The 12,096-nt window shown below is 37.5% G+C and overlaps 1 protein-coding gene across 1 annotated transcript; it reads right to left on the minus strand.

Annotated features, from left to right (window-relative positions):
* Window positions 1-8,014: 8,014 nt before the first annotated feature.
* LOC107793646 ((-)-germacrene D synthase-like) lies at window positions 8,015-12,096 on the minus strand (the record flags this gene model as incomplete). The annotated part of the gene is given in 5 exon segments (XM_075244884.1): window positions 8,015-8,409; window positions 8,489-8,743; window positions 9,159-9,297; window positions 11,428-11,646; window positions 11,811-12,096. Coding segments are annotated over 5 exon segments (1,190 nt in total), but the record flags the coding sequence as incomplete, so codon positions are not given.

Raw genomic sequence — 12,096 nt, forward strand, 5'->3', positions numbered from 1 at the left:
TCCAAGAACATCATACGGATTTTTCCCTACTCCAGATATGTTAAGGCTATCCCTTCTTTCTTTTGGCATGATCCATACGATGCAAACGAAACGTGCAAATGCACAACTTCCACAAATGACTCTATTCATAGAAATGCTAGAGATGCTTATGTTCTTGATTCTCCATGTGTCATATTATTCTATCATCTGTTCATGGGTCTCAGAAAAATACGTAAGTTGAAAAAGTTCGCTTCATTCAAAGGCATAATGGTCTTATGACACTCCAAGAGAATTTATTAACGTACTTTTCATGCATTGCATTCATGTAAATTGACCCATGACCATATGGCATTATATACGTGTATATATGTATGTATATATATGTATATGGGATATGAAAAAGGTTATGGCATTATATACGCACCACCACCTGATCAGCTGGTATACATTGATTGTGTGAGCATGTGCTTTTGGATTTGTATGTCTGATAGTGTCCCTATTAGTGGGAGTGATGATTGGGTAGCTATGTGATAAGTATGATGTGACTGCGAGATGTGTTCATATGATTTGAATGAGACTAGAAGGGTCTGCTTGGGGGTAGTAAGAACTATTCGGTGCTTGATTTTCATCATGATTTGACGTATGACCTAAGTTGTGGGCGTGTTGAAAGATCTTTTCATGTTGCCTAGTTAGGAAGTGAAGTAGATTTCACGTTGTGAGATAAGTTCAGACTCAGGAATATTTAGTGACTTCGTAATGTTTATGACGATGAAAGGGTGTAAAGAGATGTTAGTTTGAGGCGAAACAGGTGGATTATCTTTTGCAGAGCGTTCAAAAGTTGGCGTGATCCTTTATATTGTTTATTGGAAGATCTCTTTTACCAGTGAGATATATACGTGTTGCAATTTGAATTTGGGTTGCTTAAGAGAGTGGGCTTGACTGTTATGAGGGTGAATGCGAGATTTGTAGAAGATTTAAAGTACTAGATGGTCTGTATTTTGTGAGCTTATGAGGGATTGAGTTTAATCTCACTATGGTATTATGGCAGTAATAGAGTATATGCACTATGAGTTATTGTGTGTCTTGACCTATGGCTTTGAGCCAAGTGGGGGAGTCTGCTATTAATAAGTTGATTGCACGGTTAAGTGTCTTATTAGTTTCAGTTTGAGGTATACCGGCGAATTAGTTGTGGTTTACAAAGGCTGAGATCGAGGATGTCGAGTAAAGAATGATTTAGTATAAGGGATTGTGGTATGCTTTATGGGTATATGAGAAACATTAGATGATTTAGTTGTGGTTTGTAAGGATGTGACGCGAGCGGCTTAGAAGAACGGGTTACTTCCTCGGGTGTTGGAGTGCTAATGGGGCACAGGTCGTTCGGCCCATTTGGCCGGTCTAATTGCGGTTTGAGTAGAGTGGATGACTCTCGAGACTGGGTCTAGTGGGCTCAAGATTTTACATGTAATAATTGTAGATTTTCAGGTTGTATATTTGGCTAGAAACTAGGTTTGCATTGGAGGGTGCCAAGACTTGTGGCATTTCTATATCAATTATGGGATTCTAAATATCAGTATTCGGAAGGTGAAGGTAATAGCTTTGGATTCAAGGAAGTCTCTTCAGGGTAGGTATTTTAAATGTGGTGCTTTTGGGAGTATTTAAGAGAGTATTCAGTCGCTTATAAGCCTTAGATGGTGTGGTTTTATGCTTGGGTCTCGTGTGGCGAGTCTGGGTCAAGGATTGTGGTGTTAAAGCGAGAAGAAGTATTAAGTTTAAGGTGAATCAGAATGAACTTGGATAGATGGGATAGTTGGGTAGTAGGTCGGATCGGCATGGTAAGGATATGATTAGTTCTTTGGGTGCTTACGAGGTAATGAGTTTCTATAGGTGTTTCGCGGCAATGCTCTTGGGTTTTAGTAGCCTGCTATCTTGGTTGAGTTAGAAGGATTCAGTCCTGACGGTTTAGTTTTGTGCAAATGGAATTCGGAGAGTTCTTGATGGTTTCTACCACGATTAGAGATGTATATTTTCTACGATCCTGAGGAGCATAGGATGTATAGTGATTTTCTTCTAGATGGAATCAATGGAAAGTTCTTAGCTAGTTGAGTACGTAGTTGCTTGTGGATCAGAGTGGATTATGAAGTTCTCATATTTATCATATGATGGCATGGTATATGCGGTATGTTGTGAAGGGTTGAGATTTGCACGTGTAAGGTCATGGTTTAGTTTTGAAAGGAAGGTCACAAATTCTTAGGGAGCATGGGCAGCTTTAGATGACTAGGTAAATGATATCACTGACTGGTATGGCTTGATGAGAGCATGCATTTTCAGTAAAGGGTAAGTGTTTGAGTTAAGGATACTTCCTTAGTGTTGCGGCACTCTCTTGTTGGATCGACTGCTGATATTCGAGTTTGTTTGATGACACAGATGAATTTTTAGAGGTCTCTCATGAAATGATTGGGTATTAGATATATGTTGTATATTCGGACGGTGGAGTTAGTATCGGATATGGTGATTCGTGTGATGTATGGATTTGGAGACTGAGGGTTCTCATAAACAGGTTAGGTCGTGGTTGTAAACCGCGTATATCGGTCTTGTGTGGTAACTATTAGAGGTTTGGAGACCTGAGTGGATCCTTTGTTGCTTAGTATGTTAGATTTTGGATGTGATATTGGGTATAGACTGGTTGTCACAGTGTTGTGTTATTCTAGACTATTGCGCTAGGGAGGCGATGTTAGCCATGCCAGGAATGCCACAGATTGAGTGGCAAGGTTCGACGGATTATGTTCCCAGTAGGGTGGTGTCATTTTGAAGACCTAGCGGATGGCTGGGAAGGGGTGTCTTTCTTATTTGGACTTCGTGATGATGTCAGTGCAGAGACTCCTACCATTGATTCAGTTCTGGTGGTGAGGGATTTTCCGGATGTGTTTCTCGCTGCCGCGCATGTCGTCGGACAGGGTTGTTGATTTCGGTATTGATTTGGTGTCGAGCATCGTATCGTATGGCACCGACAGAGTTAAAGGAGTTGAAGGAGAAGTTTCAGGAACTCATTGATAAAGGGTTCATAAGTAGACCTATATGGATGTGTGTACTGCATCGAGACCGCTTTGTTGACTTCGAGTTGCTATTGTTGAGGGATATGTTGATTTGGTTGTTATTGAGATATTAGTGTTCTAAGGTGATCTATGAGTTACTTTTCCGTATTGTGAGGCATTATGATTTGTTGGTTATAGGCATATATGGTATGGTTCTATTGGGGTTTCATAGTGGAATTCGAGCGGGAAGAGTACTGGGTATTGTTCGGAGGATAGCGTATTGGTTATGTCCTTTCGGGTTTGCGTAGTATCATGTTATTTGCTTCACCGTGGTTATGATGATGTGTGTTTGGTACTCGACATCAATTGCGCGTGGTTGTCTATTTTGAGCATAGTGACTTGAGGTGTTTCATATGCACCTGTGTTTGGATGAGGTCGCGCATTGGAGCGAAGTTATGTGGAGGTATGATCCTTCGGGTTAGATTCATGTGTTCTGGTTCTACGGTGTGTGATGAGTTCTTAGCATCGTCTTATGGTGGTACTGGTGAGTTTAAGGTACAACTCTCTCATTTGAGTCATTTTTTTCATGATTTGAGTACATTTGGATTATTGCTTATTGGTGCGCGGATTGCACGGGTTGTGTCTTTAGATTGTATTGATGTGTCATGTCACCAGAGTAGTCATGTTGGATGAGATGAGGTCATTGGACCTATAATGGATACTATCGGATTCAATTTCAGCATGTTGGAAAGATAATATTGAAGTTCGGCTTAGAAATTTACTATGGTTCTTGCCAAAGGAGAGGGAGCTTCATGAATGGTCGATCTAAGAAATGATTATGATTTTGCGTGTTTCTTTCATCATTGGCAGTATATGAAAGTGTGGGAATGAGACTTTAATTGATAAGAGGTTTATTATCGGTATTTGGTTGTTGTGTGCAGTTGTCGTGATTGGAAGTTATCGCTACAAGTATTTGAGTTATGCGGTATATAATGTAATTGCATCTAAGGCTGTAGGTAGAGTTTGTTACATCTTGTTCGAGCTTATTCAGAGTATAGATGTGAGATTCTCTTGTGGATGATTTCAGAAGTGGAAATGTGGTTCTAAGGTTTATGGACTAGGTTGGATTGCGAAATTTCAGTTACATTGTGTTGTCGCACCTATATGAGATAGGGTGATGTGGGATCACCCCCGGGTATGTGCATGGTAAGGTTCCTTAGTGATTTGATGGTTTCGAAATAACTCCGGGCACGTTCGAGGACGAACGTATGTTTAAGTGGGGGAGGATGTAACGATCCGACCGGTCGTTTTTAGCATTTGCACTTCGCTTGCTAGTTCTCAAGCATGACTAGCCCCATATGATGTATTATGACTCATGTAAATCGTCGATTTTGGTTTTTAAGTTAATCGGAATAGATATGGAATAATGGTTCTCAGCTTGAAGATTTAAATTTAAAAGGTTTGACCAAGTTTTGACTTCTTAGTATTTGATATCGGATTTGAATTTTTATGATTTGATTAGCTTCGTTGGGTGATTTTGGACTTAGGAGCGTGTTCAAAATGTATTTTGGAGGTCCGTGGTAAATTTAGGCTTGAAATGGCTAAAAACGAAAATTTAAGTTTGGAAGTTTGACCGAGGGGTTAACTTTTTGATATCGGGATCAAAACCCGATTCTGAAAATTGGAATAGCTCCATTATATCAATTATGACTTGTGTGAAAAATTTGGGGTCAATCGGACTTGATTTGATAAGTTTCGGCATTATTTGTGGAATTTGAAAGTTCCTAAGTTCTTAAGCTTAAATCCGAAGCTGATTTGGTATTTTGATGTTGTTTTGAGTGATTCGAATGCTCGACTAAGTGTTAATGATGTTATGAGAGGTGTTGTTATGTTTGGGTTGAGGTCTGAGTGCCTCGGGTGTGTTTCGGGTGAGTTTTGAGCGAGTCTGGGCATTACCGGAACTCAGGCATTGGTTCTGGTGCTTAAATTTACAGCTGGGGTGGAAGTTTTACCGGTGGGGCGGTGGTTTTACTGCAGCCGCAGAAAATGGTCCACAATCCGCGGTCATGAAGAATCCGCAGGTCATTGGTCCAACTTCGGAAGTCTATATATTTTGATCTACAAAGAATTTTGAGATGATTCAGAAATAACAATTGTAGCCCTTCGTGTCTAGTTTCCAGAAAGGTAAAGAAATCATAATTTGGACATATGTAGAGAATGTTATGGCCAAAATACTAAGTCAAGTCTGTGCAGCCACCAGAAGTGCGGTCAGCGGTGGTTTATCGCGGTAAGCGGTGATTTTTCGCAGTCAGCGGTGATGGGAATCCGAGAGGTGCACTATAAATACGTGATTTGGGGTTTTGTTTCATATTTTGACCTAGAGAGCTCGGGTTTTGGCGATTTTCGAGGGATTTTCAAGAAAGCTATCGGGGTAAGTGATTCTAACTCAATTTTGGCTAAAATACATGATTATAACGTTGGATTCATCATTTGAGTAGAGATTTGGGATGAAAATTTGGGAAAATTGTGGAACTTCATAAAATGAATATTTGGGGTTTGAAAGCCGATTCGGAGTCAGAATTGAGTGAAACTAGTATGGATAGTCTCGTAATTGATGGGTTGTTGGATTTTGAGACTATGGTTGAATTCCGAGATGTGGGCCCGGGGGCCGGGTTTCAGCAATTTCGGGATTCTTGAGCTAATTTAATTATTTTCGCTTGGGCTTTGTTCGTTTAGCATATATTGATGATAATATACTGATTTTGGTTAGATTTTGAGTATCCAGAGGCCGATTCGAGAGGCAAAGGCATCGCGGGCTAGAGTTGGACCGGATAGAGGTAAGTAATGATTGTAAATGTCTGTCCTGAGGGTATGAAACCCCGGACTTCACATCGTTGTGCTATTTTGAGGTGACGCACATGCTAGATAGCGAGCGTGGGGTCGTGTACCGTTGGGGATTGTGACTTAGTCCATCCCAAATGACTGTTTTACTGTATATTTGATTGAAAACGGTTTGCTATCATTATGTTTTGGGATGAATGCCATATTTGGGCCTCGTGCCAACTGTTTTGGACCTTTAGGGGATCTTTACTACTATTCCTTATTGTTTTGACTTTATACTTGTACTCAGTCATGCTATATCCTACTGTTTTTATAACTCAACCATGTTTACTCTATTTTGACATCTTAAATAATATTTTGAGTTGAGCATCATATTTTTATTATGCCAGAGTGGCTTTTAGAGATTTCTGACTGAGTAGGGCCGAGGGCTTATGTTGTGAGGTTATTATGGGATCGGGCTGCATGCCGCAGCGGTATTGTGTTGATTCATGATTATGAGGCCGAGGGCCAATTTGTATGCCACAAGGTGGCTTGATATGAGGTCGAGAGCTTGTTTGGTTATGTCACGAGATGGCTTGATATTGCGCTTGGGCCGTAAGGGGCCCCTCCCGGAGTCTGTACACCCCTAGTGAGCACAGGTACCCTGAGTGAGTGATATATTTATTATGCCATGAGATTGCTTGTTATTGCGCTTGGGCTTTAAGGGGCCTCTCCCAGAGTCTGTACACCCCAGTGAGTGCGGGTACCCAGTGTGAGATATGATATAGCCCGAGGGTCTGATGTTGTTCCATGTTATTGTCCGAGGGGTGGATCTTGCTTTTTGATATGCCCGAGGGGCTGATTACGAATGATTATGAGGTAGCCTGAGGGGTTGTTCTGTTGATATTATGCCCGAGGGGCAGTTTATAGTACATGTTTTGCCCGAGAAACTGTTTATGTTTTCATCCTTTTTACTCAATGTTTTATCACTCGTTTGAAACTATTGAAAGTTGTTTTAAAAGGTTTTTACGGAAACTGAGCTTAATTTACGAATTACTATTGAGTTGGAGTACTCACATTACTCCCTGCACCTTGTATGCAGATTCAGGTATTTCTGAACCCGGTAGCGGGTGTTGATCGCTCAAAGGCAGAGTCATCGGAGTTTAGCAAGGTAGTTGCTCGGCGTTCGCAACACAGCTTTTCTCCCTCTTGTTTCCATTAGACTGTATTTAGTACATTTTTAGACTCTTCGTTTTATTCAGACCTTAGTAGATGCTTGTGACTTGTGACACCCCGATGTCGGGCTTGTATATCATTTCCGCACTGTTCATTTAGACTCGCATTATGAAACATTTGATTAATTAAAAGCTTAAAAATGATTCTTATTGATTAATGATTAATTCAGGAGTTGTGTCGGCTGGCCTAGTTTCACGATAGGTGTCATCACGATCGGATCGGTTTTAGAGCCGTGACAAGAGGCATTTAGGAAAGTGGTCCCTTCTTTCATTCACTCTTTGTACTGTAGGCCCTGGAGTAGGATTCTGATATTATTTCTTGTCCTTCCTGCATGTTGGCGAGGACAAATTCTACCATTGGCTTGTGATGATATCACGAATGAGGTGCGAGATATTTTTTCGTAATATAGAGATATTCCAGTCTGGAGGACATATAGCCAGTTATAGATCGCAACTTAGGCTCGAGGGATTCACTTGAATGAGGTTGTGATTTAGGACTCATTAGTACGATATATCCCCAGAGATGGGAGAGATGATATGGCGAGCTACGAAATAGCTAAGTGTTCACAGTTAGTTGCTCGGGGATTGAGCAAGTACCTCCATAGCCTTCAGGATAATGGAGGGTAGTCTACTCAATACAAGTTGAATCTCCTTGATGATAGATGAGGTTTGCAATTTCTATAAGACAACGTCTACTTAAAACCTTTTAGGACATTAGTTTTGTCGTCAAATATTACATTTATGTATAGAAAAAATCAATTTGAGTTGACTAGAAAAATAGATTCTTCCGCTTCAATCTATGTAAATTTTCATTTAGCGTTGATGTTGGCAATGAACGCGGACAAATTTACTAGTAAATAAGTAGGTCTAGTGTATAGCGTAGTATAAGAAGAATTAACCTAAATAGCTGCACATCCAACCACTTAAACTAGAAATAATCTACGAATATATAATATATATATATATATATATAATTTATAGGTAATCATGTATAATCAGAGTATAATCTATAGGTATAAATGATAATATCAGATGACCCTAACATGGTTACATTATGGAACAGGATCAACCAATATTGAAGTAATGATGTTTTTGAGCTTGGTAGTGGAATGTGTAAATGCATCTCCATCTTTGTAAAGGAGTTCTATCACGCGTGCAAGATTAAGAACTCGCATGAGAATAAGCATTGGTACTTCTCTTGGATACAGACATTGTCTGTTTACCTCTTTCCATGCATTACTTACTAATTTTTGAAGCTCCAAAAGCACCTCTTCTTTTGATGTTCCATGCTGCTTCATGTAGCACTCCACTGCTGAAGGTTCATGTCCTCTTTCCTGTTCAAACTACAAAAATATATTCACTTAGAAAAGCAGTTGTAAAAAGTTATTGGAAACTAGTTTAACTAGCATAACACATTCTTACTTCATGTCCAGCCATGTCATCCATCAGTCTGGCAATTACTGTTGAAGCTTGAACAATTAAAGGTTCATGTGTTACCCAATCCATGACATTCTTGTTTATCAAATTATCACCTATGCCAACTAAAGAAGTTGTTGCAGCCATCATGTAACCACTAGAATCAAGTGCAACCTTCATGTACTCCTCAAAAGTTGGGATATAAGAAGCTGAATGAGACCACTTTGCCTCCTCAAAATATGCCCTAGTCAACTTTTTCATCTGGATTACAAGTCTAAAATATTTAGTCACTATGTCCTTAAAGAGTCACTCAGGAATAGCTCATCAACTTTTTTATTTGGGGGGGGGGGGGGTTGAGGGGTTTGGGGGTACAAGGAATAGGAAGAAATTAGGGATTTTATACAAATCATAGGAAATTACATTCATTTACTTTCTTTTGTCTTTATCTTTTTCATTTGTAAGGTTAATATTTTATTATTCTTAATCCAGCAGAAGTGAGATCATATATCTCTCCTCACTTAATTTGTACACTGGTGCTCTTAACCAAGAATTTTCTCTTTTTATGTTTCGTTAAGCAATTTTCAATTTCAGGAAATGAAGTATATTTAATCCAAAAAGAAACATTGAAATAGTTATATGAACGTAGTAATACAAATTGTAATTAAATAGATATGACCTCATTTTTAGCGTAGTCAACCCGGTAAGATTCTCCTCTCTTGGCCAATTCCTCCTCCATTTCAGCATAAACACCAAGAATGGCAAGATAACAGGATTTCATGTATGGCGGCAATCCATCGATGGCACTAACGTCCCATCTGCTTGTCAAGAATCTTATTGGTCAATTTGAGCAGTATAAAATTAACAGAAATAATATGATCTTATCCTTTTTTTTTAACACATGAAAAATTTACTTTTATATATAAGAAATCTATTTTTAACACATAAGAAAACTAAAAAGAATATTTTTTTAATTTCAACATTGTAAATGGCTGTGATGGTATTTCCTCGTTATGCAATATGCCCCTCCATCCCAAACGTAATTTTTTATCTACTACTCCCTCCCTCCCAATACGTGGCATTCTGTTTTCGTCAATTTTTCTTATTTAGAAACAAAATCAAACGCCCAGTTGTATACTCATTCCGACCCAATATATTAGGGTACTTGATATGACACGAAGTTTTAAAAAAAAATTAAAAAAAAATTAAACTTGTTGTCTGTAAAATCATTAAGAATACGAAAAATGGTTTAAAATGCCCTTAAACTAGTGGAAAAAGATTTTAAAATATCCTTCATCCACCTATTGGGCTAAATACCCCTTTATCCACCTTTTTGTAAAAAGTGAAAAAAAAATTGTTTTTAATAAAATATTTTCGCCTTTTAAAAACTTAAAAATATTTTCAACAAAATATTTTCGTTTTTGAAAAATATTTTTTCAGCTTTTTTAAAGCATTTTGTTTTTATAAAAACTAGAAAAGCAAATTTGTAAAAACTGAAAAATAATTGTAAAAACTGATTTTTTTTTGTTTTTTACAAAATATTTTATTAAAAAACTGAATTTTTTTTAAAAAAACTTAAAATATTAAAAAAAAATCAAAAACGAAAATATTTCAATTTTTAAAAAACGAAAATATTTTTGTTAAAAACAATTTTTTTCTGGTTTTACAATTTTGTTTTTTCAGTTTTTACAAAAACAAAATGCTTTAAAAAACTGAAAAATGATTTTTTTTTTTTTGTAAAAACTGAAAAAAGAAGAAGACTTTACTAAATTAGTGGACTACTGGTGCATTAGTTTAAAAAAACAAAAATATTTTGCAAAATATTTTTTTTACGTAATTATTTTTAATTCAGCATTGACCTAACGGTCAAAGGGTATAAGTGAACCAAAAAGGTGGATGGAGGGGTATTTTTTGTCCAATAGGTGGATAAAAAGTATTTTTAAACCTTTTTCAATAGTTTAGGGGCATTTTGAATCCTTTTCCGTTAAAAGTAAAGTAAAATTTTTAAATATAAACAAAAAAACCCACCCAACGACCAGCCTCACCTACCCCAATCTCCTCCCACCATAATGGATTTGAAAAATGTGAAAATATGTAAAATGACAAAATCACTAACATTTGATACCCATTTCGGATTTCCTCTCTTCCACTCCTTCGACGAATCAATCTGGTATACTTCACCAAAAAGTAGAGTTTTTGGCCATAGTACTATGTTGAAGGTTACCTGAACGCAAGGCGGCCCCACTGTGAGCGAGCATTGGCCAGAAATGAACCAACGATAAAAAACGATAGAAAATGAAAATGACGGGACAACCCCATGTCCATGGCATCACAGTCGATGTCTTCCATCGAAAATCACTGCCATGAAGATTTCTACTGGGTTGGGAAGCTTTTTTCGTTGTAATTTCATTTTGAAAGTTTCAAAAGGGCCTAAAGCACACAATATAAAAACCAAATCGTATATGTTTTTAGAACAAAAGAAAGAGATGGAGAGGAGTACTATGAGGGTGTTTGGCTAAGCTTATAAGCTGGTTAAACTGGCTTATAAGTACTTTTTGGCTTATCTATGCGTTTGGTAAAATTAAAAGTACTTATAAGTTAAGTGCTTATAAGCCAAAAATAAGCCAAAAGTCATAAGTTGGTCTCCCCCAACTTATCGAATTTCAGTTTATAAGCATTTTAGATTTGACCAAAATATTTACTATTATATCCCTAAAATACTTCTTTTTAAAACAAAACTCTTCATATACCTCATTCTTTAGCTGCTTATTATTAATTTCAGCACTTTTATCCAAACACGTAACTGTTTATTTATTAAATCAGCTTCATCACTTAAAAGGGGTTTTTAACACCTAATGCTTATCAGCTACTTCAAATCAGCTAAGCCAAACGAGCTCTATATTGAAAGTAGAAAAAAGTAGGGACAAATTGTGAAGAATTTAGCAAACCTCTCAAGTGCCTCTGTGAAACACATATGTTCATCGTAAGATCCATACGCATCGTAGATGTCATCGATAATGGTAGCCAAGGCAATTACTTTAGCGAGCATTCTTCTAGCAATAACAAATTTTGGCTCGAAATACACTCCCAATGCCCAAAAATAGCTCTCTACTAATCGATCTCGTGCAAAAGGACATTTGGTTACAATGTCCAAATCTTTCCACCACCTAAATCCAAAGTAAATTCCGATAAATAAATAAAAAGCAATATACTATTGCGAGGTAAAAATATTTTATATTTCCAATTTAAAATATAGTAAGTGTGTCCTGATCAAATAGCGAGTGTATTATATTGTCGCACATTTTTTCATAAAAAAATAATAACTATGTACCTTGTAATAGAACTTAGCTCCTTCCTATGCACCTTTTGCAACAAGTTGAAATCCAACTTTGCAAATTCCAATAATAGTTCATTCTTTGTGTCATAACTTTGGTAAGTAGATAGGAATCTCCTTGCTTCTACCCTTGTTAAGCTCATATGTATTGGCTGATTTAGGGCATGCAGTACTTGTACCCTAAAAGAATCACTCAAGATAGGAATCATTGATTTTAGATGATTTGATATAAAGACTAAGGCTTCCTCGAGAATATCCTCTCCATGGACTCGCATATGTGCAG

The sequence above is a fragment of the Nicotiana tabacum genome, chromosome 22 (assembly GCF_000715075.1).
Source record: "Nicotiana tabacum cultivar K326 chromosome 22, ASM71507v2, whole genome shotgun sequence".
Classification (NCBI taxonomy): Eukaryota; Viridiplantae; Streptophyta; class Magnoliopsida; order Solanales; family Solanaceae; genus Nicotiana; species Nicotiana tabacum.